Source organism: Vicugna pacos, chromosome 22 (genome assembly GCF_048564905.1).
Source record: "Vicugna pacos chromosome 22, VicPac4, whole genome shotgun sequence".
In the NCBI taxonomy this organism is placed as follows: Eukaryota; Metazoa; Chordata; class Mammalia; order Artiodactyla; family Camelidae; genus Vicugna; species Vicugna pacos.
The window spans coordinates 25,792,539-25,819,777 of NC_133008.1; the positions used below are offsets into that span (position 1 = coordinate 25,792,539).

Genomic DNA, 27,239 nt, shown 5'->3' on the forward strand with positions numbered 1-27,239 from the left:
GAGGGAAGAGTCAGCCAGTAGACTGGGAGCCTGAGTGGAAGATCAGAGCTCTGGGGTTTGCCATGTGTCTCTGAAGGTCAAGAGATCCTGGGATTATTGTCACCCTGGTAAATCAAGAGGCCTCTGGGTAAGGACAGTAGATGTAGGTAGGAATACAGGTTTGGATTCAAACACATTGTGGGTAGAATCCCAGCTCTGCCATGAACTATGACCTTGCATAAGTTACTTAACCTTCATTTCCTATCCAAACTGGAATTGATCATTTTTACTTCATTGGTGTATTGTGAAGATGAGAGAAAGCATGGTGAAGCAGCCGCAGTTCCTGGCACTTATGAAATCCTAGTGGACAGTGTGAAACAGTGTGGTATAGGCTATAAGAACCCAGCCTCAAAAATCAGACAACTGGGTTTGAATTTTGATCATTAGCAGTGGGACCATGATGGCACCCACATCTGGATAAGATTATACTGTTAAAGCAGCAGAAATGCCTGGCATTATTAGCTGTCTCCAGCCGTCTTTCCTCAGGTGTGAGTAGACAGGACACCAAACACCCCATCTCTGTTCTCCTGGCCACAGATCCTGGGGTTGAACTTGGCCCTGTCCTTTCCCAGAGCCACATCCTGGAGCTGTCTTGAGAATTTCACTCAGAACCTTGCCCCATCCCTTCTCCCCTCTCTAACGTTGACCTGGCTGATCCTCCTCAGTACTTAACCACCACATTCAAGTCTAGCCCACTGCCCCTCCTCTTCCCCCCCCAAGCTCCACCCAGTCTTCTGTCTTCCTTTTGCCACCAACTGTCTTGGGATTCAGACCTGTGGGCTACCTGGGATGCTGACTTGTGGTCCATTAAGGATGGTCTCTCCTTGGTCTCCATTAACCTCCTCTCAACCCGCCCCCTTAGCTTCCCTTGGGTCCCTAGGACTGTGCTTCCTCCTGACATGTCGCAAATGTCTTTCCTGGTACCCGGCTCTCCCTACTCTTAAAGCTCAGAGCTCAATCTCCTCACCTGTCTGCTTAAAAAACGAACCCAACAATTTTTTTTTTAATTACACAACAACCTTGACAAGGTGTGTCCTTGTTTTCAAATCAGCATAGATAAGTACAGGCCAACAGTAAAATCCCACCACTGGCCCCATTCTCTCTTTCGAGGTCAGGTGTTTTTCAATGTATTTATGTAAACTTCCATTTGTTTTTAAAAGATGACTGTGTTGATATCTGCTTGTTACAAAATCCAGATTTCTACTAAAAATTAATTTCCTTATTTTCATACCACCCCTTCCAACAGCAGCAGTCAACAGATTGGAGTGACTCCAGAAATTTTCCAAAATACGACCTATGGTTTTCATACAGTCACACAGTTGGAATAATTATACACTCTGTAATAGTCATGTACCATTCAGCAGTTTGCTTTTTTATGGTTTATTTTTTATCTTTCTGTATAGATTACCTGTCTCATTCTTTTTAGGTAGTATTTTTCTGATTTTTATTTGTTTTGCCTTTTTTTTTTTAAACATAAAAGGGTGTGGAAGGATTTTTGTGGTGATGGAACTGCCCTTTTTAGAACTATGTGGTGGCTGCAGGACTCAGCAATTGTCAACCAGGATGTAGGGAGAAAGATGGAATGCAGGCTGTCAAATGAATCTGCCTGTATTACAAGGGAATCACATGACCACACTGAAGGGGGTGGGGAAGAAAGGAACTGACCTAAATAACTTAGAGGAAAGAGTATTTTCCCCCGATACTGTAAGGCAAAAGACAAAAAGAATTACACAGAAACACTGTACTCCAGTTGGTAAATATGTTCCTCACAGTGGTGTGATTTAGCAATTCTGAAACTAGTTTTGTTCGTGTGTACATACACAGGATTGGATAAATACATTGTAGATAATTAGAGCCAGGTGTCTCACTGGTGGAGAAAGAAGTTACAAATAAAACCAGGAGAGGGTGCGGTAGGAGTTGGTTAGAATGAACCCTGTGGAGCTGGATTAGAGTTGGAGGCATCAGTATGCACTCATGAGGTTTTTTTGTCTTTGTTTTTGTTTTAGATTTCATAATTGAGTGTTAGCTAATGTGTCACTGGTTTTGTTTAATATATAGACAGACACGTGCAGAAATACAGATGTGTGCATATATATGTATGTTTCCTTGCTTCATCCACTTAGAGGGACCAGAAGCAGGGACACCTCAGTATCAATGAGCACACCAAGCACCCAGATCTTGGTTTCTAAATTGTCTCCAATAAAAGGAACCAGGGCTTCTAGGAGAAATAATTGGTTCCAGAGCTAGGGCAGGGAACATACAAGCTGAACCTGCAGCATCTTTTGTACCAGGAAGTAGGAAGTGCTCAAATAAAAAGGATGGAAGCAACAAAATAACAGTAATATTAGACTGTAACCCCCAAAATAAATATCCTTGAGTGCATGATCATAAAAATAAACAAGTGACTATGTAAATGGTTGGGGGAGAAGGGACAACTCTTCATTACAAAAGAATTCCACTTAATTGTAGAAGGAAAGAGGGAAATAAGAAATCACCCACCATTGCATCACCATAGTAATAACTGCTGTAGGCAGAATGCACTAACAGATGCTAAAAATTGGGGGGTAAAACTTAAGCAGAAGTAGGATATTTGCACAATCTCAAAAGTATCTTCCCTGAAAGTATATATTCATCACAAAGGGGAAAATAATGAGTTCAGATACTACCTTAAGCAAGTGATCAAAACTATCACAACAGATAGAATATGGCAGAAGTGATGAGATATCACTGCTGAAATTAGGTTGCAAAGAGACTGTGGCTTCTGTCTTGGTGTCTTACTCATTAATGAAAGCTGGATGCCATGTTGTGAGCTGCCTTCTGGCGAGACCCTAAGCCAATAGCCAGCAAGGAACTGTAGTCCTCAGTCCAGTATCCTATTAGCAATTTGAGTCCTGCCAGCAACCATGTGAGGGAGCTTATAAGGAGATCCCTGTCCAGTCAAGCCTTCAGATGAGGCCACAGCTGCCGCTGCTGGCCCCAGCTAAACTGTGCCTGGATTCCTGACCCATGAGATGTTAAGTGTTAAAACACTGAATCATGGGGTAATACGTTATGCAGCAATAGGTACCCTAACCAGTAAAGCATTGCAACGTTACTGATCACTTGGTGAAGGGCACGTCATCTCTGTGGTATCCTTCCCAATCATGCATAACCTCAGTCTAATCAGGAGAAGACAGCAGATAAACGCCAACGTGCCCAAACATCCAAATGAGAGACATTCTGCTCTTCAAAAGTATCAAGATCAGGAAAGATGAGGAAAGACCTAGAAATTGTCACATATTGGAGGAAACTAAGAAGATATGACAGTGTGGATTCTGGAACATAAAAAGGATATTAGTGGGAAAACTGGGAAAATTCCTTTAAAGTCTTAGTTTAGTTAATAGTAGTGTATCAACGAGGATTTCTTAGTTTCGATCATTGTTCTGTGGCAGAATTTCTCAGTTTGGCGCTGTTGACGTTTTGGGTGGATAATTGCTGTGGGGGCTGTGCGTTATAGGATATTCAGCAACATCTTCGGCTTCCACCCACTAAATGCCAGGAGCATCTCCCTTCCTCCATTTGTGATGACCAAAAGTGTCAAGACATTGGCAGATGTCCCCTGGGGATCAAAATCACCACTGGTTGAGAACCTCTGTTCTGTTATGTAAGATGTTACTATAAGGGAAGGCTGGGTGAAGGGCATTGAAAACTATACTACTTTTGCAGCTCTCCTCTAAGTCTAAAATTATCTTTTAAAAAGGATTATTATGTTAATATGTGCTTGTAAGAAAGAATCAAAATGTTATATTAGACCTTGAGTTCCTTCTTCACCTGCATCACCTGTGTTAGTCATTTACATATTTGAATAAATACAGAAAATTTCTGTGATGTAAAACTAGTTTTTACACAATTGAGATAATTATACATACTCTAATACCGTTCAGCAGCTTTTTTTTAATCGAAGTATAGTCAGTTATAATGTGTCAGTTTCTGGTATATAGCATAATGTTTCAGTCCAACAGATACATATATATTTGTTTTTATACTCTTTTTCATTTTAGGTTACTGCAAGACATTGAATATAGTTCCCTGTGCTATACAGAAGAAATTTGTTGTTTCTCTATTTTATATATAGTCGTATTTGCAAATCTCAAACTCCCAGTTTATCCCTTCCCATCCGCTTTCCCCCCTGATGACTATAAGTTTGTTTTTTATGTCTGTGAGTCTGTTTCTGTTTTGTAAATAAGTTCATTTGTATCTTTTTTTTAGATTCCACATATGAATGATATCATATGGTATTTTTCTTTCTCATTCTAAATTACTTTATTTAAAATGACGATCTCCAGGTCCATCCATGTTGCTGCAGATGGCATTATTTTATTCCTTTTTATGGCTGAGTAAGCAGTTTGCTTTTTAAGACCTTTTTAAAGCTTTGATATCTTTCTGTAAGTGATGTCATTCTTTTAATTTCTATTTGTTGATTTTTCTGGTTTTGTTTTGCTTTCATACATACTATAATTGCTACGCTTTACTATGACTTGCTTTTTTTTCACCTAGCAACACATATCCCTCCTATGGACCAAACACTGTTTTTGAGTACTTTATGTACATTAATTCATGTAATCTTAAAGCAAAGGTGTTTGAGATATTTCCTCTTTTTGCAGATGGAGAAGCTGAAATGCAGAGGTTAAGCAATTTGTTCAAGGTCATAGCAAATGGTAGAGCCAGGCTTTGAACCCAAAGCAATGTGGCTCCTAAATGCTCTTAATCTTCTACCTCATCCTGCCTCTATAATTTATTATAGACATGTTTCCCTGTGTTTCATGTCACTGCACCTCAATTCTTTTTAACAGTTACATAAGGGTCTATGCTACGTAGACCTTTATAGATGAACTGCAATAGAACTGCTCCCTGTTGGTGTTTTGACTCCCACATCTATCTCCAGCTGTAGGTCTCCAACCATCTTTTCAAGTGTCCTACTAGTGACACACACTTAATTTTAAATTGGATCAAACTGAGCTCACCATTCTCCCACTCCCGCCACCCCCTGTGTCCCCATCTGAATTGCAGTGTCAACACCTACCAGTCAACCAGGACTGAGGCAGGAGCCAGACTGAGAGGGAATAAAGTAGATTCCAAAGGAAGCAGGTGTTTGGGTCAGTTACGTAGGGAATTGGATAAAAAATTAAAAGGGGGTGGACTAGCTTTGGACATCTGGAGGAAACAGGTGGGGAGAGGGAGGATGAAGAAGCCAAATTTAGGCCCCAGGGTTCTTAGCTGTTCATCGCCAAGGTAACTGGGTTGCTATGGCAACAGCAGGGCAGCCCCGCCTCTTCCAAGAACCACCTCGGCTGCGGTTTCTTCCACACAAGCCAGACACTTCCGCATAGGGGGCTGCGGACCTCCGGGTAAGGCTTAGGAAGGAGGGAATTGCCGCTGCAGTAGCCAATTGGATGGGCTTTCGGGCGAAGGCCGTAAAGGAGGGGCCGGAACTTCTTTGAAGCTCGCCAAAGAGCGTTGAGAAGGCGGGCTCGCGTCTTTTTCCCACCACTGAAGGGGCTGAGGAAAGGAAGAGGGCGGGGTCCGGGTGAGGCCTGCCGGGGGCAGGGCCCAGGCAAAAACTGTGGGAGGTCCTGCCCACTCCGTTTTTGCTCAATAGGAAGCCAGAGAGCCAGTCCGAACGGTTGGGGTGCCGAATGAGTGTCGTCGCCAGGCCCCGTTGCGAGACGGGCCCAGCCAATCGGCAGGGGTGGTGGGCGGGCGCGGGCGATACAGGCGGCGCGGCGGAGGCGGAGCGGCGGACGCTGCGGCAGGAGGGAAGATGGCGGACGAGGAGAAGCTGCCGCCCGGCTGGGAGAAGCGCATGAGCCGCAGCTCAGGTGCCGCGGGGGTCGGGGCTGGGGCGGGGCCGCGCGGGCCCGCGGAAGCGGGGCTCGAGCTCGCCCCTCGGGCGCGGCGCTGCCGCTCGATCGCTCGATTCCCGTGGGGTCTTGGCTCCTCCGCGTCGTCCCCTGGTAACGGCCCCGGCCCGCCCCGTGAGGGCTGCGAGTCTGAGGAGCGGGGAGTCCGGAGGAAACTGAGGCAAGGGGAGGGGCCGGAGAGGCCCAGCGCGCTGCCGGGGTGGTAGGGGGATGGTGATCCCGCGGCACAACCCCCGGGCGATGGTCCTGGCCCTGCCGATCTAGCTGACACCTTTTGGCCTAATGCACCTGACATCCGAGAGGAACGTCTTTGTACCTTTCTGGGCCCGGGGGACACCCCGGAGGAGGACACCCCAACCCCATGCTCAGGGCGTGGCCCTCGGGGTATTGCTCGGCCTCGGTCCACAGCCTCCTCCTGCTAACATGCCTGCCATCCACACCTAATTCTGAGTCTGCGATATCCGTGCGATGGTGTTCTGCCTGAGAATAGACCCAGTGCTCCAAGGGCCGATTTAAGGCCCTTCCCCAATAATGATATCAATAATAGGTCACGTTTATCTCAATGCCAAGCGTTTTAAGTATGTTCTTTCTCTGAATGGCCACAACTCTGGAGGTAGGTAGTTACTACCCCCATTTTTCAGGTGAGGAAACTGAGGCCAGAAGACTTAAGGAACTCGCCCAAGGTCATTCATTTCAGGAGGTGGGGGTGGGGTTAGAACCCAGTCAGTCTGACTCCGGAGCCTCCTCTGGCTCTAGTTACTGCAGACTGCTGAGCTGCAGGCCTGGTATTTCCCTCCACTGCCTCCAAAGCTCAGTAATCATGGTCGCAGTAATAATTCCGATATATGGAACACCAGGAGCTCTGGTGAGTACTTCACATACATCCTCATCGACTCCGCATTAACCCCATGAAGTTTGTTTTTATTCCCTCACCTCACCCTCACTCTTCAGATGGGCAAACTGAGATTTAAGCAGATACACCCCCATTGCCAAGGTTTTAGACGCTCTCTGTGGCTCAGCTTTCGCCCACCCTGCTGCAGCCGGGGCCTGTGACTGTGACCCACAGCACAGAGCACATGCTCTGCCCAATTCTGGACACCCCCTTGTGCCATTTTTGCTCAGCTCAACCCTGACGGTGTTCCTCCTGGGTGACATCCAGCCCTTCACTGGGTTGGGCACAAGTCCTCCATGTAACCCAGACAGACTCTCAGCCCCTGGAATGACACCCTGTCTCTACTGGGTCCTACTTCAAGCTTCCTGTTTGCAGTCGTCACTCCATGCCTCTCAGTCTCTGGTTAACATCTAGCCCCCAGTCGTGCTGGTCTCTAGTCCTGCAGCACTGCCCACTGGGGGAAAGAGCAGAGCTTCTGTGTCTGATACACCTGGGTGCAGTTCCTGCCTCCCCCACCTGCACCTGGAGCCGAGTAGACACCCAGGAAACGTTGCTTAGTTTTGTGGTCTATAAAATGGAGATAATAGTAGCTCCCACACTCATAATGCATGCCAGGTGCTATTCTAAGCACTTTACAGATGAAAACCCGTTCAGTCCTTACAACAACCCTACAGGCAGGTACTGTTATCGCCACTTTACAGGTAAGAAAACCGAGGCCTCAGGGAGGTAGATCATGCAGTGAGTAAGTGGCAGAGGCAGATTTGGGCTGGTGGTCTGGCTGCTGAATGTGTGCTTGGAACCACTCCCTGTCCCTGAGGCTACCTCTCTTCCTCACCTTGGGTTGTTTTCCCCCTGGAACTTATTTATGATGGCAGCTGTAATGTTGTCTTATCTGCTTGTTTGGTGTCTGTCCGCCCACACCTAGAATGTTAGCTCCCTGAGGCCTGGTGGACCACAGTGGTTATGCTGAATGAAGGCATCTCGTTGGCCAGTCCCTGATCGTGGCCTCCCGGTGGGGTCTTCTGAGCAGGTCCCAGCTGAATCCCGCTTGCCCCTCTTCCAGGCCGGGTGTACTACTTCAATCACATCACTAACGCCAGCCAGTGGGAGCGGCCAAGTGGCAACAGCAGTGGCGGCGGCAAAAACGGCCAAGGGGAGCCCACCAGGGTCCGCTGCTCACACCTGCTAGTCAAGCACAGCCAGTCAAGGCGGCCCTCGTCCTGGCGACAGGAGAAGATCACCCGGACCAAGGAGGAGGCCCTGGAGCTGATCAACGGTGAGCAGAGCTGGAGGCAGGGTCTGGGGTGGATGGGAAGAGGTCCTTCTCCCCAGGGGCCAGAGCAGGCCTTGTAGAAATCACACCAGACCCTCCACCCCAGCCTGCTCAGCTATCAGTGTGGCCTTGGCTGACCCAGAAGTGCCAGTACGTGCCATGAACCTGGCTCACACGACTGCCTCTCCTTTTCCGTTCTACCTGGTATTTGAGGGTGAGCCAGGGTAGGTGGGGAAGACCCACCCTTGGGGCCAGAAGACCTGTGTTAAGATGATTGCTATGCCCCTGTTAGCTCCTTGACCTTGGAGGATTCACATCGCCTCCTTGAGTCTCAGTTTTCACCTCTGTGAAATGGACATCATCACATACCTACACCTGAGGGCCATTGTGAAAATTCAGTGAGCTGAGACATTGCGGGGCGCACAGTGGGCCCCAGTCAGTGGGAGCTATCCTTGAGAGCAGTATTGTCAAGGGTCCTGGGGCACATGTGGACAGGTCAGGAGGGAGGGTGGAAAGGTAGCAGCATTAGAACTAGCCGGCAGTCCAGTCGGTGAATTAATTCTTCCCTGAACGAGGAGGCTGTTCCTTGCTCTCTTCTGTGCTTCCTCCACAGTCTAGAGCAGCAGTCGATAGGCAAACTTTCTCTTAAAAGACCAGATGGTAAATATTTTAGGTTTTGCAGGCGGTGCAGTCTCTGTCCATCCTGCTTTGTAATTCCATAGCAGCCGGAGATAATATGTAAACAAATAGGCAAGGCTGTGTGCCAATAAAACTTTATTTACAAAAGCAGCAGGATTTGACCCGTGGGCCACAGTTCACAGCACCCTGGTCTAGAGCTGACCACCGCGGCCGCCACTACCTACATGTGGTTATTTCCATTTAAATTAATTAAAATTAAGTAACATTAAAGATTGGTTCCTCAGTCACACTGGCCGCACTGTTCAGTTGCCACAAGTCGCTAGCAGCTGCCGTCTTGGACCACGCAGATCTTGAACATTTCTGTCCTTGTAGCGTGTTTTGTCGGACAGTGCTGGTCTAGGTTGTACATGGGCTGTCATCATCCACTCGGCCTCCCTCACCAGAGATCCCAGGCCCAAACAGCCTGAGTTCCCACCCAGTTCTGCCAGGTCCTGGCTGTGTGGCCTTGAGGAGGTTACACAACATCTCTGAGCTTCATTCTTTTCACTTGTAAAATTAGTATTATGATAGTAGGACCCACCTCATGGGGTAGTTGCGAGGACTCCGACCTCAGGCAGTAAAGCATGGATAACAGCACCCGGCATCTGGTCAGCGCCCTGTAATTGCCGGTGGTCGTTACGATGGCCGTTGTTAGCATAGGCCCGGCATAGTCCATCAGTACTGGCTGTTTTACTAGCACGTCACTGGTCCAGTGCATGGGCTGGAGGGTACTACTTCCACACCCCTACTCCCAGACCCATACACCCCAGACAGTGTCTGGCACAACAAATGGCACCCGATAACTTCATGCCTCCTAGCATTGTGGAGGGGAGCCGAGTTCTTGTACAGAACCTTGAAGGCAAATGAAAAGAGCTTGCCTCCTGAGCTCTGTGAGGGCAGAGGCTGGCTCTGTCTCTTTCCTCACGGTGTTCCCACCACCCAACACAAAGCCTGGTAGCGCTCACAGCTTTGTTTCATGAACCAATAGAAAGTGAGAAGGGTTTCTGGTAGAGGAAGCAGCAGAAATAAAGGCTTGGGGCTGGGCTGTCGCCTCGGCTCGGAGAGGCTGTACAGGGGACTGAAGAGGGGGAGGCCCTTCAAGGGAAGATCCTGGCCAGGTTGAACAGGGCCCCAAGTGAAGCCAAGAGTCGAGGTCCTTTCCTGGAGACAGCAGGAAACACATGGCCACATGTGATGGGGAGAGTGGCCCTGCGGCACTGGCTTTTAGGAAAGAGCCATGTGGCTGGCGTGTGATGGGCCAGGGCCCCGGCTGGCGGGGACCAGCAGTGAACTGTGAGTGATGGGCGGGGTCTGGCTGCCCCAAGGGAAGAGGAAGTGGTGGGAAGCCCAGAGAAAATCACGAGATGACCTCTTCGTCCTCTAGCTCAAGGGGTCCCTGTTCTGAGGCTTACGGACCACTCAAGAGTGAGCAGGAGGTGATGGGCATTTGAACATTGAGTGGCAGGAGGTGGTATCATTGGTCAAGGGGACTTGGGAAGAGGCCCAGTCTGTAGGGGTACTCACTAAATCTGAGGGCCCAAGGAAGAGACACTGGGGAGGCAAGTGTGGGAAGGCCTGGATTCAGCCAAGCAGCCAGGCCAGAGACAGAAACCCTTGGGACGGTCCAGAGATGACAGGAGGCCGAGGCAAATGGGCCCTGGGATATCTGAGCATCACTTGGAAGGAAAGCCGTTGGGTGGTGGGGACTGCCTGGGAGTAGTAGGTGAGGGGGCCCTTCACCCCGTCGCTAGGATGGACAGGCAGGGCCTGTCTGGTGGGGCTGACACTGTAATGGGAGCCTGGGGGTGCTGAGGTCCACTGAGGTCTTAGGAAGGGCTGCCAGGGGTACGCCCACTAAGCAGCCGGGGCCTAGCCCCAGACAGTGCACACTCGGGAGTGTTAGCAGGGGTCGGACTCACCTGCCTGTGCCAGAGGGCCTGGTGGAAGCCGTGGGAGGCACTGCAACTAGGAACACTGACTTGAAATTGGGGCAAGAAGGAAGCAGGTTGGGTAGATCCTAGAGAGATTCAGGAGGCAGAATCAGGAGGACTGGGTGATTTTGATGGCTTAGATGGGCAGGGGTTGGGTAAGGTCAGAACCAGGGTGGCCTGCCCTGGAGTCACACAGAGATGGATCTCGGCGTCGGCCATGTGGCCTCGAGCAAGTGCCTGCATTCTTAGAGCCTCAGTAACCACATTTGGAGAATGGGGACAGGGTGGCCAGAGAGATTTGGACCCCCCAGAACTGAATGTTCAGCAGGGTGATGGGCTCAGAGTCTGCTGCTCGCTGTCTCTGCAGCAGAGCCTTGAGCCCAGTATTCCGGGCATGTGTGGTGAGGGCTGTGGTCAGGACGAGGCCTCTGCTCACCAGCAGCCCCTGCTGCTTCCCTGGGGCCAGTGTGAGTAGAGCTCTGGGTGAGAATGTGGCAGGCCTGGTGGGCTCAGCGTGCAGACCCTCAGATGTCCCTGGCCCATTGTTTTGTTCAGTGTCCTGAGATGGGGCCGAGGCAGGCCCCCTCGAGATGGCCTGGGCCGCAGTGCACTTGGTAACCAGCCGCATCAGCCAGCTCTGGGCATCTGGGCGTGGTTTCTCTTGGTAAAAGTGGATGTCATGTCCCCCCATCCCCTGTTCTCATCACGGGCTTGTTCTAGGTGATCAGCATTTGGACAGCACACTCCACAGCTGGCAGCCTGGCCCCGAGTCTCACCAACACCCATTTAGATCCCGTGCTTCTGGTTGCCCTAAGGGGACAGGCTGCCCACAGTGAAAACTAGTGTGTCCACATTTTCTGCTGAGGCGCCTTTTCCCAGCATCAGTGCCTCTGCAGCTGCTGGGCTGCGGCCAGAGGCTTATCAGGGATCTGGGGACCGCAGCCTGTCATTGCCAGTGTCCTTGTCTAAGGAAGCCAGGCCCTAGAGAAGCCCTCCCTGCCTGCTTTCCCCCCTCCATCCCCACGTGCCCAGAGCCTGAGGGTCCCAGAGAGACCCTGGTGTGAGCCGCAGTCCCCTGCATGTACCTGTGCCCAGGGTCTGAGGGTCAGTGAGTGCCTTTGGCTGAGTGTCCCCACCCAAGGTCAGTGGCTTCAGCCTGCTGGCTTCAGGCTGGATCTCAGGTCTTTCTGGGCACTGCCTGCAGGAATTTGGGTCTTGAGAGAAGGCAGGCCTCATCCTGTCACCTTTTTCCCTTTCTAGGCCCCTTCCCTAGTTGGTCTCTAAACCTTTTTGGAGTCAAAGACCACTCCATTTGTTCACTCACTTTCCCTGAAACAATTATTGTGGATTAACTCAGGCTGCTACAACCAGGGAGGGGTGGCTCAGACAATGGACATTTATTTCTCATAGTTCTGGAGGCTAAAAGTCCAAGATCACAGTGTCAATAGGTTTGGTTTCTTCTGAGGCCTCTCTCCTTGGCTTGCAGACGGCCGCCTTCTGTGGGCTCAGTGCATGTGGTGGTGGAAGAGAGAGCTTTTTGGGGTCTAGTCTTAAAAGGACACTAATCCTATCAAATCAGGTCCTCTCCCTTATGACCTCATTTAACCTTAATCACTTCTGTAAAGGCCGTGTCTCCAAATATCATCACATTGGGGGTTAGGGCTTCAACATACAAATTTTGGAGGGACACAGACTTTGAACCCGTTTTCTGTGGACTGACAGCCAGTAACTGTCTGGGGCTCGCTCTGTGCCAGGTGCCATCCTGGCAGTAACCCCTTTACTCTTCACAGCAGCCCTCCCAGGGCAGAATTAGCCCATTTTACAGACTGTGCAAGTAAGGCTAGGAGACAGTCACCTATCCAGGTCTCCGAGTTCAGGATTGGGAGAGCTGGGGTCTGAACACAGCAGCTGGGGTCCCGACTCCATCCTCCTCAGCCTCAGCTGCTAGAGACAGTTGCCATTCTGTCACATATCCAGTTTCAGGGGCTCCTGGGCTCCCAGAAGCAGGTGGTCGGTCCCTGCTCCAGCCTGGGAGCTCCTTGCAAGGCACCCCTCAGTCTGCCTATCTCTCAACAGAACCTGGCCAGAGCCCCATCAAATGAGAGTTGGATGGACACTGTCTGGGCGAGGGGTGTGGATGGTCGGGCGAGGCAGGGCTTTGCTGGGAACAGGCCAGGGGGTCTGCTTTGCACTGCCTTCTTGCCTCCTCTTCAGCATTTGAACCTGAGGTTCATATTCATGGAAAAAAAGGCATGAGGTTCCAGCATTTCTGCCTACAGAGCCCAGCGGTGGAGCCCTCCGCTCTTTCCCCGTGGCCTGTTTCTGTCTCATTTATTCACGATTCCCTTCAGCATTAGTGAGCACCTGTTCTGTGCACAGCACTGGGGGCTGGGGACACAGCAGTGAGCAAGGCCAGCCCAGCCCCTGCTCTCCCCAGATGCGGCGGCAACAGACACACAAACAAGACAGTGGTCAGTGCCGGGCCTGGGGAGGTTCCTCGCCTCGTGGGGTCCTAGGGAAGACCCCTGGGTGAGACCAGGGGACAGCAGCTGAGCTTCAGGCAGGAAGAGATGTTTAAGCAAAGGCCGAGAGGTAGCAGGGGGCAGGGGAGGACTGGGAGGGACATCATGGCGGGGGAGGGGCGGGGGCTGAGCTGGGACACACAGGGGTCTGAACGTAGCCTTGCATCTCGGCTTGTGGCCAGACCCCTGAAGGTCCGCCTCTTAAAGAGGAGCTTCAGAAGGAAGCATTGTTTTTGTTGTTTTAGTTTATATCAGTCTCTCATCTAAGCAGAATGTTTTCTGAGACAGCTGGCTGGTCAGAGGAAGATTTGGGTGCTGTGAGGGGCAGAAGCCTGGCTCTTACTTGGTTTTCAGGCTGCTGTTGCTCGCACGCACACGCTGTGGGTGCACCTTGGCCAGGCCATCTGGTCTCGGGGATCCATGTGGCTGTGCCCCCAGCCTCAGCTGCTAGAGGATACAGCAAGCGGGTGCTTGTACAGGGCTCAGGGCTGGGCCTGGCTCCCCAGGTGCTGGGCACGTGTGGACAGTTGTGCCTTCTGGAGGCAGGCAGGTACATGAGGGGCAGGTGCTGTGCACTAAGGAGTCCCTGGATGGTGCTACTGAGGTCCTGACAGAAGAGAGAGGAGGAGGTAATCTTGGTGCTGCTCGGGTGAGGCCGAGAGATGAGCCGAAGTCCAGGGAGAGGAAGAGGTCGAGGAGGTATCCTAGTGACATCTGGCTCAGATCAGAGTCACCCATGGATGCATCTGGTACAGGGGTCCCTGGCAGCCCCAGGGGGGTGTGTTCAGAGCACACCAGGGTGTTAGGCAGAAGCTACCACAGTGTGCTGTCCACAGAGGGTGGGGCTTGTGTCGAATCCGAGAGCCTTTTGGACCACGCAGCACATCAGGGTGGTGGCCAGCGCAAACTGAGGCACAGGCGAGGAGGACCAGGGATGGGCAGATCAGAGAGCAGTAGGGGCAGCCCCCTCACCGGGTGGCACAGCCCGCATGGAAGGGAGAACAGAATGGTGGCAGCAAGTGCGGCTTGTCAAGGTGTCTCTGTGCTGGGCACTGGGTTGTGAGTCCCTGCAGCCTGCTGGCAGATGACTAATGGTTGAGGCTCAGAGTTAAAGGGATGGTCAGATGGGATGAGAGTGACAGGGACACAGGGAGGGCAGGGGTTACCGGCACAGCTGTGGAAGCAGCCAAGCAGACACACCGGGACACGCAGTTGCTGCTGTGACATGCAGCGAGATGGGAGTGACAGGTGTGCTGTCACGGTCATGCCACTTCGACTGCAGTCCCAGGAGGATGGATTACAGTGACACGGGTCAGACAGGAGTCGGTGGGTGAAGTTTGCACTGGCCCAGAGTTCACATGGCCCTGGCTGGGTGTCTGCGCCTCGGAGTACCAGGTATATTAATCAGCAGTGCCCCTGTGCTGCTCAGACACGTCCCAGGCATGTCACAGCCTCGTTTAGGTCAGACAGGAGCAATGGGGGAGTGTCACAGTGGTGTTCAGAAACCCACCGACAGGTGTGACGGTACTCCCCCAACCCAAGGTGGGCTGGTGTCCCATCGCTAAGCTGGGTAGGTGCCTGGTCTTGGGTCCCCCCAGGGGCCTCAGGGAGGATGCCACCGGGAGAGCAGCTGTGGGGAAAGCCGTGAGGGCCCAGCACGAGGCGAGGAACTGTTCCGGTGGCGGTCTGTGGAGGACAGGATGGGCTCCTGCTCCAAGGGCTCCTGCCTGGTCTCAGGAGAGCGGCGGGCAGCTTTACCCTACCTCACATACACAGGGTTCTGCGCTCTTCGCTTCGCAAACGCCAGTCACACGGGCGCTCGGTGCTGCCCCCTGGCGGCCCTCTGCTGGGAGACCTTCTCAGTCATCCTTTTCCTTCTGTCCCGTTGGCCCAGCCTCCCTGCCCCTCCAGGGAGAACCAGTACTCCACGGGGACAGTTTGGGCGGCACGGAGGGTGAATCTGGTGCACTGCCAACACACGCTGTCCGGGCAGGTGAGGAAAGAGCCGTGTCAGCTGCCCCTGGGGCGCAGACCGTGGGAATGACACGCCTGCCTCCCCGAGCCGCAGCCAGGCTGCGTGCCTCTCGGTCTCTTCACCATGCCCCAGTAAGTGGCCCCGGCCCTTCTCAGACTTTTGAGATGGAACAACTGAGGACCCGGCCGTCTCCTGCGGCAGAGCTGGGCTTATTCCCTGGCCTCTTGCCTTTCTCCTAGGAGCTTTTAGAACACTTTCCTACCACTGCCCTTGGGCTCTTGGGGGACCCCTGGGTCCCTGTGTCCCTTTTTAATATCTGTCCTGTCTTCTGCCGTCCTCCCCAACGGCGTGGAGGTAGAGTCTCTCTCAAAGTAGGTGTAGGGGGTAGGAAGAGACCATGCTGTGTTCATGGTGTGTTTGGGGAGAGAATGACGGAATGGGGGTGTGAGACCAGCTGGCTGTTGTCACCGCAGGGTCTCGGGCCGCGAGCACTGTGAACGGCCCCACTTCCGGGGTGCGTGGGCTCCAGACACGACTGCGCAGGTGCGCGCATGCGCACGCGGTCTGGCAGGGGGTAGTGCACCGCCCCTTTCTGCGTGGAGGGGAGCCCTCTGCCCTGCCCAGCCCCTGACGTGGAGGTCCCCCGTGTGTCCCACTACAGGCTACATCCAGAAGATCAAGTCGGGAGAAGAGGACTTTGAGTCTCTGGCCTCACAGTTCAGCGACTGCAGCTCCGCCAAGGCCAGGGGAGACCTGGGTGCCTTCAGCAGAGGTGCGCAAGGAAGGGGCCCCATCAAACCCTGGCGGGATCCTCTGACCCACCAGCACCCGCCCCCCCCCCAACCTAGAGAGTGGGAAGGGTGGCCCCTGTCGCACAGGCCTTCAGGGTCCACCAGGTGGCAGCACAGCCCCTCCCTCAGGCTTCAGCGGTGCCCTGCTGGGGCGGGTGGCTGCAGAGCCTTCTCCTGGGTGGCCTTCTCTCTTGGGGTGGGGAGTCGTTCTGTGTGCCTGTCTGCTCAGTTGTCCCATCACAGGCCCAGGAAGGTGGGTGCTTGCTGCCATTTCCCTTTTCTCCAGTTGGAAGTATAAGGCTGAGGCCCCTGAAAGCCCCAGGGCATGTCCCCTGGAATCCCCTGAACACCCTCATGGATGGGGAAGCCAGGGGCGAGGGGAGATCAGCAGCCCTGAGTTCAGGCCTCCCCCACTGGGGTTATGGAAAGGGAGTAGAGGGGACCAAGCCACTGCCTCCTTCCCCCTCCATCCCTGGGGTCTACAGAGCACCAGGGAGGGGCCCAGGATGGGTAGAGGGGTGTTGGGGAGCCATCATGGGGCTGTGGGCTGCCCACCTGCCCCTGGAGGCAGGAGGAACAGGTGATGTGGCAGAGGCTGGGAACCAGGCCCAGGGAGACCAGTTCATCACTAACATGCATCTCTAAGTGCGCAGCGGAGGCAGCTGCTCTGCCTGCCATCCCTCATGCTGTCCTCAGGCTTCCCAGGGCCTCCTTAATGGCCCCGCCGCCCCCAGCTGGGCTGCAGCTTGGCACTGTGACAAGGCTATAAACCGCATGACAAATGAGTTCGAATGGATGATCCAGTGGGAGCCCCATCTGCCCGGCCTGCCTGGTCCTGGCCTGCGGCCCGGGTCTTGACCCCCCTCTCACACACACACCATTGCTCCTGCTTCCGCAGGTCAGATGCAGAAGCCATTTGAAGATGCCTCTTTTGCGCTGCGGACGGGGGAGATGAGTGGGCCCGTGTTCACAGATTCCGGCATCCACATCATCCTGCGCACGGAGTGAGGGGCGTGGGTGCCTGGCCCTGGCCTCCGGGGTGGGATGGGGCGGGACAGGGTGGCTGGGCCCGCAGATTCTGCTCCCTGCTGCCGGCAGGCCAGTGGGTACCCCTCCCTGCTGATGTCACACGGTATTTATTGATCCCAAAATGGCTGGGAGGGGGGCTTTTCATCACTGGGGGCTCCCTGTCCGCCCTGGTCAGGGCTGTCCCCGCCAGACTGCCCTCCCCTTTAGGAGCTGACTTTGGAAGGGCAGCAGGCTAGAGAGGCTCCCAGACTCAGGGGGTGGGGGTGACCTGTCCCAAAGAGAAGGCCTAGTTAGCTGAGCCATCCCCTGTAGCCCCCCAGGTCCACGCTGGGGGCAGGAGGGCCTTGAGTTGTTTCTGATATGCCATGTTCCTCTATTCAATCGCAAAATGCAAACACTCCGCGTGGGGCCCAGGCTGCCGGCCGCTTTGGGCCCTCTCAGCGGCAGTGCAGCACCCTCCCCACCCTCGATTAAATCTGGAACCACTGCTCTGCTGTCCTGCCTCTCATTTCCACCCTGCTGAGGTGAGGTGGTTGTGACTGGGGAGCGATCATCTCCTGCCATCCCTGGTGTCCAAGGGTCCAGGCTGCGTTTCCGCCTTGAGAAGCCTCTCTGCATCCTGGGCTTGGGGGCATCCCAGCAGCAGTGTCTCTCGGGGAAGTGGGCACTATTCAGCACCAGGGATCCTCAAACTTGGGTGTTAAAAGAACGAAAATGCCAGGCCCCTGGCCACACAGCTCTGGATTCAGCGGGTGAGGGTGGAGCAGGAATCCTCTGATAGCCAGATTGGTATCCCTCTGCCCGGGGTGCTCTTGGCCCAGCCCCCCACCTACTCCCTCCACAACATGGGCCACTTCAGTTAGAACAAATGATGCCCTGATGCCTGCTTCCCTGTCACCATAAGCGCCCCTGGTAGGTTGTGCCTAGGTCCTGCCACCTCTGCAGATGCTGTTACCATGGCAACAGGGGGGCAACCTGGAGGGGAGGAGGGCCACTGCTGTGCACCTCTGAGAACAGGGATCCTGCCCAGCCCTGGGAGGGAGGGAGGCCCTGCGCTGGAACATGGCGGGGGAAGGGGCTGTCAAGGAGCAGAGGGAATCCTGTGGCAGGTGCAGAGGAGGTGGTGAGCTTTCCCTCCTCTTCTGTTGGGGGTGGTGCATGTGGCCCTCATGTTCTCCATCACCTCAAAGCTGCCCCTGGGCCAGGGCCTGGGCTCGGGGCTCAGAGTTCAATCCAGGGGTTTGTGGGTCCGTTAGAGAGTCGGTTATGCCTCCCTGCCCCTCACTTAATGGGGACCAGCCCAGATCACGGGCGTGGCGAGCTAGCAGGGCTTGGGGACCTGAGTAAAATAAAGCCCTGCTTGGCCTGACCCCGAGGGAGCCTCCCCTCCCCCCAAAGATGAGTCTCTAATAAAGTCCTGAGTCTCATAAACAGTCACCTGGGCCGTCTCCCATCTGGCCAGTTTCCGGAGCAATCGCTCTCTGCCTGCCGCCTGCTGGAGTGTTTGTCATTAGGAAGGTTTAATGAGTTTCTTCCCAGCCCTGGTGGGCTGGGGAGAGTGGCTGTTTGGCTGCACCTCCAGACAGAATCTTCTCCCATCGCCTGTGGGGGCCACAAGACAGGCAGCAGCCCCACTGTCTGCACCAGCCCTTCTGTTGGGTTAGGGGAGCAATGCATCACTCCTGGTCCCACGCAGCCTCTGGGAAGGATCAGAAATGAGTCCCGGGGGCGGGGAGGGTTTGTGGGGTTCTGCTCCAAGGCGAAGGAGCCACCAGAGAGGAGCCTGTACCCAACTCTCAAAACCAAAGGCCCAGGGAAGGTCTCTCTGGGCTCCCGGGAGACTGAGATGCTGCCAGGGAAGAAAGGGTGGTGGAGGCAGGGTGCGTTTTCCTGTGCGGGGCTGGCAGGCAAATTGCCTTTGTGCCCTGTCACTGGGCATGTGTGTGTATGCGTGTGTGTGTCTGCCTGGGCATGTGTGTGCCCATGTGGCTAGCTGTCTGTCCTGTGTGACCCTGGGAGTGCCCCCCGTCTGAACCTGACCGCCAGCCTCCACAGACCTCCCTCTTCCTTTGTCTGGCTGTGCAGCGGCCAAAACCCAAACATTAAAGAACGTCGCCTTTAGATAAACATGTCCGCAGAGCCCAATCACCATCCGTGATTCCCTCACTGGCTCCACCCCCCACCCCCTCCTGCCCAGAAGTGGGGCCATGAATCCCAGGTTTTCAGGTCAGTGACAGCACAGTCTAGGTCACGGATCTGGCACCTCCTGGCCCAAACTCCACCCCCGGGAGCTGGTTTCCACTCTTCTGTCCTGCGCACTGGCTCAGGCTTCTGCAACCGAGCGGTAGGCCTGGAGCCGGTCACTGCGGCTCGGGGTAACGTGGGCACTGCCAGGGGGCGGGCTACAAAGCTTCCCCAATGCAGCCAGGTGCACGGCCACAAGAGGGGAAGTCGGAGTAGGGACACACGCAGTTGGCAGGTCCTGGCCCATTCCTTGGAACAAAAGTCACCAAAGCAGAAGTATTAGGAGGGCTGGACCTGCCTGTGTGTGCATTTGGGGGGGGGGGGGGCGGGGGGAGAGAGAGAGAAGGAAGGGGCAGTTACGAAGCCAGCGCCTGCAGGCATCTGTTCGGTGCCCAGCACATAGTGGAGACATGGGCTGCAGATGTTCTAGGTACCCCAGCTCTGTGTCTTTTTCTTAAAAAAAGCAGATACAGAGCCAAGGGCCTCTCAAAGTGCTTATCCAAGAATCGATTCTTTTCAATGTCAAACTTGTTAATTTAAATGGAAATTAATTGCTTTTCTTGACGATTTCTTTAAAAATTGGTTTTAAATGAATGCATTAGGCGGCTGCATTTATTATTCATGGGTTTCGTTAGCAATATGGCCCCATCGTCCCAAGTTCCCAGAAATGCCAGCACGGAGCAGAGATGGTTTAATCAAGGAGGCCATTCATTAGAGATGGGGAGACAGGGAGGGAGGTCTCCTCCCAGAGGAGGGCTTGGCCTCCTCCGTGGCCTTAGCAGGGTGGGGTCTGGGCCGGTGGGGCTCTCTGCACAATGTTTCCTGCTGGAGATTGGGGTGGGGGTGTGGTCGGCACTACCTTTGTTCCCGGCCACCGCTCCAGAGGTGACTCTCCCCGACCCCTCCTTGCAGTTTGTCTCCCCCAGGCCACCAGGGATCTGGCTAAAATAAAGCCTTCCTTTGGTCCTTCCCCTTCTGGGAACTCCCCTCACCGCTGCCAGCTCCCCAGCCACCCTTCTCACCCTGCCAAAGTCACATCGCCATGGCTCCGAGGACTTGGCCTCTGCTTACTTCTTCCATCTCTTCCTGGCTCTTTCACGTCCTAGCTTTGCCGTCCTTCCCCTCCAGGAGCTCTGGTCTCCAGGCTGGTCCCTGTATTGGGGCCTGTCCCTGCCCAAGCCCGGGCGTGGGATGGGGGTGTGTCCAGTGGAAGACACCCAGCACCCCTTCAGATCACTCCTACCTTTTTGTGATGATCTAACACAGAACAGGTGCAATGCATAGAAAACAATTTTGAAATTAAAAAGCCAAAAAGAGAAGCAAAAGGAAAACCTCTTCCGTGTCCTACCCGCCATGCCCAAATTCTTAAAAGCAGCCAAATTGTTTAAAACCCATTTTAAAAGTTGCCAGATGGGCTGGTGATGCACCAGTGTGATCATGAGTGGAAAAAACTGGTGACAATATTCATTTGAGGCCAACCTTCATCATTGTGATAGAATTCTCCGTTGTCTGGATCAGGTTGCTTTGAATTGTTTTCGACTGAACCAGTTTGGGGTCGGGTCTCCTCGCCTGTCTCCCCAAAGGGCTTGCCCTGCCATGGCCCCCACTCGCCACCCTCCAAGGCTGGGTTTGCCTGTTCCGGTTCACAAGGCTCGTGGCCTGGGGCAAGGGGACCCGGCTGGGATGGGCCTCCTACCTCAGACTCACCCTCCACCTGGCCTCCTCGGCCCCTTACAGACACACAGAGCAACCGAAACATCAAATGTCAAAGGTCCCATTTATTCCAGCCCCCCGGAGAGAAAAAGTGGAAATAAAAAAGAAAGTAAGATTCATGCACTCAACTCCTTGGGTGGGCAGGAGGGGACGTGGAGCGAGGAGGAGAGGGACTGGGTGGGATGCAAAGAGGGGAGGGAGGAAAGAGAGACAGGCAGAGAGAGGGACAGAGAGCTGGAGAGTCAGATCAATAAAAAGAAGGAGGCAAAGGGACAATAAAAAGGCAGAAGGACAGAGTGAAGTATCAAAATCAGAGCTCAGTAAAGGAGTTGAGAAAATGCACTGATAGAAATACAGAGGCAGAGAACGAAAGCTCGGCACAAAGGAGGAGAGAAAAAAATAGTACAGGAGGAGCGAGGAGGGAGAGAGAGGGCACCACAGACGGAAAGAGAAACTCGAAGGGACACAGGCAGAGTAGAAAGGGCCCCCGGCGGCCCTCGTGTGGCAGGCAGCCTGGGCCACGGCAGCCCCTAGGGGTCCCCGGCGGTGCTGATGACGTGGAAGAGGGTGACGTTGTAGAGCACCTGGTGGCCGTTGTTCCAGGTGTAGAGGGCCCGCTCCCGGGGGTTGTAATCCAGCATGGAGATGTGGGAGTACTGGTTGTGGAAGGGCACGTCCGTGTACTCGTAGCTGGACGTGTTGGTGAAGTAGGCGAAGTAGACCTTGGCCCCGGCCAGGTGCGAGTTGGTCACGTAGAGCACGCCGCAGATCATGAAGGCCTCGCCGGCGCTGCGCTTGGGGTAGCCGGTGTCCCAGGAGCGCAGGACCTCGAGGGTGTGCGGGTCCAGCCGGCTGACCACGATGTTGCCCGCGTTCTGGTTGGTGGTGTACACGGCCCAGAGCCCGCTCTCGTCCACCATGAAGTCCATGTCCGAGAAGCCGCCCCAGGAGTAGGGGAAGGTGTTGTTGTAGCCGGCCCCCGGGAGGCTCCGCTGCACCAGCACGGACCGCGAGCGGAAGTGGTACTTGACCACCACGTTGCTCTGGTACTTGTTGTAGAACAGGGAGCCGTTGTACACCACGTGGCCCGTGCCTGCCCACGGCTGGGGCAGCAGGTGCTGGATAAAGTTCTGGCCTTTGATGAAGTCTCCCAGGGTGCGGAACTCCAGGACCCGCCGGCCCTTGTAATAACCATCCATATACCAGACCTACAAGAGAACCACTGGTCACTGGCGGGCCACGGCCAGTGACCCAGAGGTCCCAGCAACCGCTCAGGAGTCACGGGGTCACGAGGGGTCAACAGTCACTAAGTGGCCGTTACTCAGTCCCTGGACGTCCAGCGACCATTCATGCTCAGGCACAGCCCTGGTGACTGGGGCCATGTGGTCAGGGAGTGCCACTGGTCTCGAAACAGACACTCAGAGGATGATGCTTGATCCCCAAGAAGCAGGGAAATTGCAGCCCCTGGTGACTCACTGGGCCCTGGGATGTGCTGGTCATTGGCTATTGGATGGTTAGTCACTGGACTGCCCTCGGGCGATAAGAGGCCATTTGAATTGGCCGCGCATGGTAATCCCCGTAAGCACAAGGCGACTGGCATGTCATCATCATCCTCTCCGTCATCACCAGTCACTGTCCTGTATTAATCAGCACTTGTGAGCGCCCTTACGAGTGCTACTTACTGGGCTAAGACTTAAGGACTTAAATGCTGGCATTATCACAGCCATTGTGAAGATGAGGAAACTGAGGCTCTAAGACCTTGAGGAACCGGCCCAAGTTTCCCTAGCTAAGAACTGGTGGACGCAGGAAGTCTGATTCCCAAGCCCAAGCTTTAACCACTTGGTTAAACCCCCGTGATGCTTGGGCGGCCAGACATGGTGGGTCGTGGCTGTTTACTGCCTCCAGCCTCTGGCACTCTGCCCAGTGACCAATGCCAGTAACTAGGATAGTCACTGGGCAGTTCACGGACGGTTCCTGTGGGTCAGAGGTGACAGGCATTTGTGACCATGGAGGCCGCTGGAATTTCAAAGGTCACTGGTGGTGCTGGTAGATCTCAGTCCCTGGGAAGGCCCCAGTCACTGGCAGTTACTTCGAGGTCAGGGGTCACTGGGAGCCGTTCAGTAGTATTAGCAACCATTAGTCTACAGTCATTGGAGGCCAGCCGACTTGGGGATTCACAGGGCTGGAAAGTTCTTGGTCACTTGGTGGTCACTAGACAGTCAAGGGGGCTCCAAGGGCCCTGGAGATCCTAGGACACTTCGGGCTACAGGATAATCACTGATGTGGCATCACTGGGCACTTATGGGAAGCCTCAGCCCATGTCTCCCCCGGGTCCTGACCCCTGGGGTGGGCCCAGTCACTCACCCGGCTGTCCGTACTTGGGGCCATCGTGTCGGTCATCCAGGATCCGAAGCGGGACCCCATGGCCCGAATGGTGATGGGGTTACTGACCCCAGTCAGCTTCCCACAGCCTGGGAGGCAGGAACAGGGTCATGAGGGTGAGGGATGGGAAGAGCCCGAGGGAGGCAGGGCAAAGGGAAAATGGTGTGATCAAACTGAAGCGTTGGGACCAAAGATGAGGGAAGATCCAGAACTGGTCCCAAGGTGGAGTTAAGCTGGGGGTGAGGAACTAGAACTGTAGGGTCGGGGCCATTTCCAGCTTCTGGGTCTATTTTTGGCCTTGGATGGGGATGTTAAGGGTCAAAGTTTAGAAGTTAGAGGTCAAAACCATGCCCTGGGTACACAGAAGATATTGGGGGTGGACATGGAGGTCAGGGGTCAAGGTCAAACATCAAGGCATACCCAGCTTCTGGGCGCAGGCGTGGAGCCGGGCCTCCAGAGCCATCACCCGCTGCTGCAGGTCCTCATACCCGTAGGCACCCATCTCCTCCTGGATGGCTGCAAGGCTGCCGGAGAGATTCCTCACCTCCTCCCGCAGGCGCACGATGGTCCGCGTGTCTGCCTTGTACTGCTCCAGGACCGAGCTCAGGGGTAACAGCTCCGTCATTCTGTCCTTCAGCTCCTGCTCACCAAGATGGAACCCTCGCTGGTCCCGACCCCTGACCGGTCACCCAAACCTGACCCCAGCCTTCGACCCATAACTTCATCCCTTATCTCTGATGCACACCTAGTTGGACATTTCGCCCACACTGGACCCTAGATCCCAGCCAACCCTTGGTCCTTCTTACACATGACCTTGCTCTCAGAACTAATGGGCATTGATCCCAGTTCTTCCTTTGACCTCTGACCTGAACCCAGAAGGACCCACCTGGAAGCTCTTGGCCGAGAGGGACCCGTCGGCCACCCGGAGCCGAGCATCCAGGCTCCGCATGAGGGTCTCCATGCTGCGCACGTACTGGAGGTCACGGTACGTCCGCAACTCAAGGACCTCCATGGACTGGGAGACGTTCTGAACCTAGGAACTGGGAGGGTTAGGGAGAGCCAGACTCCTGTCCCTGCCCCCGAGATGCCACAGACAAAGCCAGGCCAGGCCAGAGGCCAAACACCCAACCAACTTCTCCTCCCCTGACCACACCAGCAACCTCCCAATTGCTCGCTCAATCCACCCATCGCTACTGCCTGGTCTGGCCACCACCAGCTCCCACTTCTCCCCTCCTCCCTGCCTTCAACCTGGTCCCCGGCGCTCAGTTCTCCACACGGCAGCCAGAGGGAGATTTTCAAAAGGACAGTTGGATCCCCTTTCCCTGCAGACCCTGCGGGCTGGTCCTGCCTCCTCGCCTGCCATCTCTCCGTGTTCATCCACCCCAACCACCATCCCAGCTTTACTCTCAGACTCGAAGCTTCTTCTGTCCTCAGGGCCTTTGCACTTGCTGATCCCTCTACCTGGAGTTTCCCCTCATCTTTACATGGCGGGCTCTTCCTCATCCTTCATGTCTCAGTTCTAGCACCACCTCCTCAGAGTAGCCTTCCTGGACCACTCTGCCTCCAGCAGCTGCTCATTCCCCCCTCTTGACGTGGTTCTCTTCTTCCCAGCTAGGGCTACGACCTGCAACATTCTTATTTATCTTCCTTCTCTAGGTGTGATCCTCAGAGGCAAATCTAGTGTCTGGTGTGTCCACAGCTGAGTGCTCAATAAATACTAGGTGCTCAATAAATACTTTTCGGCTAAATGAGGGAATGGAAATTCACTTGCTCCGGCCTCTCCTAATCCTGACGGGTCCTCTAGCTCCCACCTCCACCTTGCCAAGGCGACCTCAGAGACAGCACTGGCTGCATGTTGAAATACACAGACGTTCCTGCACCATTGCTCACATGACACTTGGAAGTTCTCAGAAAGCCGACAACCTGATACCCACCCTGGATGCCACAGAACATTCTTATAGCCATTGTCATTACTCAGGGGACACTACAGACTGTTGCGGAAAGCAATTCTGGTGTCACGGGCAAGGCAGGATCCTACAGAGTTAATGGGTGGGAGACTCCAGTGCCAACAAGTGTCCTGTCTGTTTTCTGGAACAGCTTCCAGCTTTCCTTCTCTACAGGATGACGGTGGAAGGTCTCTGGTCCCTTTCAACTGAGATATTAGAGCTAACTAATGGGCAGTTCAGCTGGGTAGTGGCAAAGGACAGCAGTTAGTCTGTAAAGGGCACCGAAATATCTTTGGGAATGTATTGAATGGGGACCATTTTCTATCGACCAGGATCAGAAGGGGAAGGAATCTTTATATAAGCCTCTTGGGATGGGAGATGAGACCCTTCTTAGCAGATGAGTCTGGCTGAGTGCAGGGTGGGGCCGGAGATCACACACGAGAGACTCGGGTGCTGTCACTGGGGTTCTCCTCCTCTGTCCCCACTCGGCGCTCAGTTTCTCCTCCAAAGAAGCATTGAACAGATATTGACTAAAACATCTGCCCGGAGGGGAGCTGGGTTCTTCGCCAGCTCTGAATAATCCGTGAGGCTGGATCTGGCCCCGGCTGACCTGGATGGGGGCAGAGGGCAGGGTGGGAATTGGGAGGCTTTCAGAGGGAGACCGGGAGATTCTTACCTTCTCCATCAGCTGCCGCAGCTCCCGGCTCCGGCCGTCGCGGGAGCAGGTGCTCTGCGCAGGGATCACGGCCGTGCAGATGCATTTTCCATCCGGAGCCTGGGCCGATGTGTACAGCTGCCAGCCTTCCTCTGGGCTTTGGAAGAGGGTCTGTGGGGAGGTCAGGGCCAGACAGTGGGAACCCAATGGAGTATTCGCCCCATCACCTCTAGGGGAGGAAGGGGGCCCCAGGGAAATGACAGATGCCCTTTGCTGGAGTCTTGGAATGTGCCAGACCACGTACTGAGTGCAAGACGTGTGTGATCTCCATCCCTCCTTAGGGAGCTCTGTTTTACAGATGATAAGTACAAGGGGCTAAGGAACACAGCAAGGAATTGTGGGAGTTGAGCCCTTCCATGAGACAGGAATTCATTCTCTCACACACATCTGTACACACACACAACGCTGCCTCCATGATCACTGTGAAAACGTAGAATTGGACTCATACTGACTCGCAGACCTGGACCTCCCTGTCTGCTTCCCTGGCCCACAGTCACATATGGGCTCTGGAAGTACCTTGAGGTCCAGTAAGCACAACTCTGAAGCAGGTGAGGAAGGAGCCATGAAGATATCTGGGGAAAGATGTTCCAGGCAGCGAAAACAGCATGTGCAAAGGCCCTGAAGCAGGACCATACCTGGTGTGTTTGGAAAACATGGAGGAGGCTAGTGTGGCTAGAACAGGGTGAACAAGGGAAAAAGTCGGGGGGAGGGTGATGAGGACAAGGAGGGATAGGAGAGCAGGGCTTATGTGCCATGGGGAGGACACTGAATTTTTGCTCTGAGTGAGGTGGGAGCCACAGACGGTTCTGAACAGAGGATGGACAGGACATGACTAAGGTGTTCACAGGCACCCTCTGGCTGCTGTGGGGTGAACAGACTGGGGTGTGTGTGGTGAGGGTGGGAGCCCCACTAGTCCAGGCAAGCGATGATGGGTGGTGACTGAAGAGGTGGGACATACAAGATTCTGTACTATTCAAAAATTCATTCCTAAAGATGGGGAAGAAATTCTGATAAAACCACAAGTGTTTTTACAGAGAAACAAAGCCCCCACAAGAATTGGTCCTTTGCACAGCTGTTGCTTATCACCAAGCAGAGGCTGTTCCCAGGAGCTGGAGCAGAGATACGCCAGGTGTGAGTTACAAGCAATCCCAGAGACTCCAGCTACTAGCCCACCTTTTTCACTCCCACTCAATAAAGCCTTTTTTATTT

The 27,239-nt window shown here is 54.2% G+C and overlaps 2 protein-coding genes across 2 annotated transcripts in view; one reads left to right on the plus strand and one right to left on the minus strand.

Moving 5' to 3' along the window:
• The first annotated feature begins 5,743 nt into the window (after positions 1–5,743).
• PIN1 (peptidylprolyl cis/trans isomerase, NIMA-interacting 1) lies at positions 5,744–17,517 on the plus strand. Its single transcript, XM_072947646.1, has 4 exons — positions 5,744–5,897; positions 7,895–8,107; positions 15,872–15,982; positions 16,900–17,517. The coding sequence occupies exons 1-4, from the start codon at positions 5,840–5,842 to the stop codon at positions 17,007–17,009; spliced, it is 492 nt and encodes a 163-aa protein (XP_072803747.1). The 5' UTR covers positions 5,744–5,839; the 3' UTR covers positions 17,010–17,517.
• A 3,515-nt stretch (positions 17,518–21,032) lies between these two features.
• Positions 21,033–27,239, minus strand: part of OLFM2 (olfactomedin 2) — a 55,685-nt gene continuing 49,478 nt past the window's right edge. Inside the window, exons 2-6 of the mRNA XM_015241015.2 lie at positions 25,992–26,141; positions 24,256–24,402; positions 23,790–24,009; positions 23,352–23,458; positions 21,033–22,195 (exon numbers count right to left, since the gene is read on the minus strand). Of these exons, the coding sequence (XP_015096501.2) occupies positions 21,518–22,195; positions 23,352–23,458; positions 23,790–24,009; positions 24,256–24,402; positions 25,992–26,141 (1,302 nt within the window). The 3' untranslated portion in view covers positions 21,033–21,517. The remainder of the gene's footprint in view (positions 22,196–23,351; positions 23,459–23,789; positions 24,010–24,255; positions 24,403–25,991; positions 26,142–27,239) is intronic.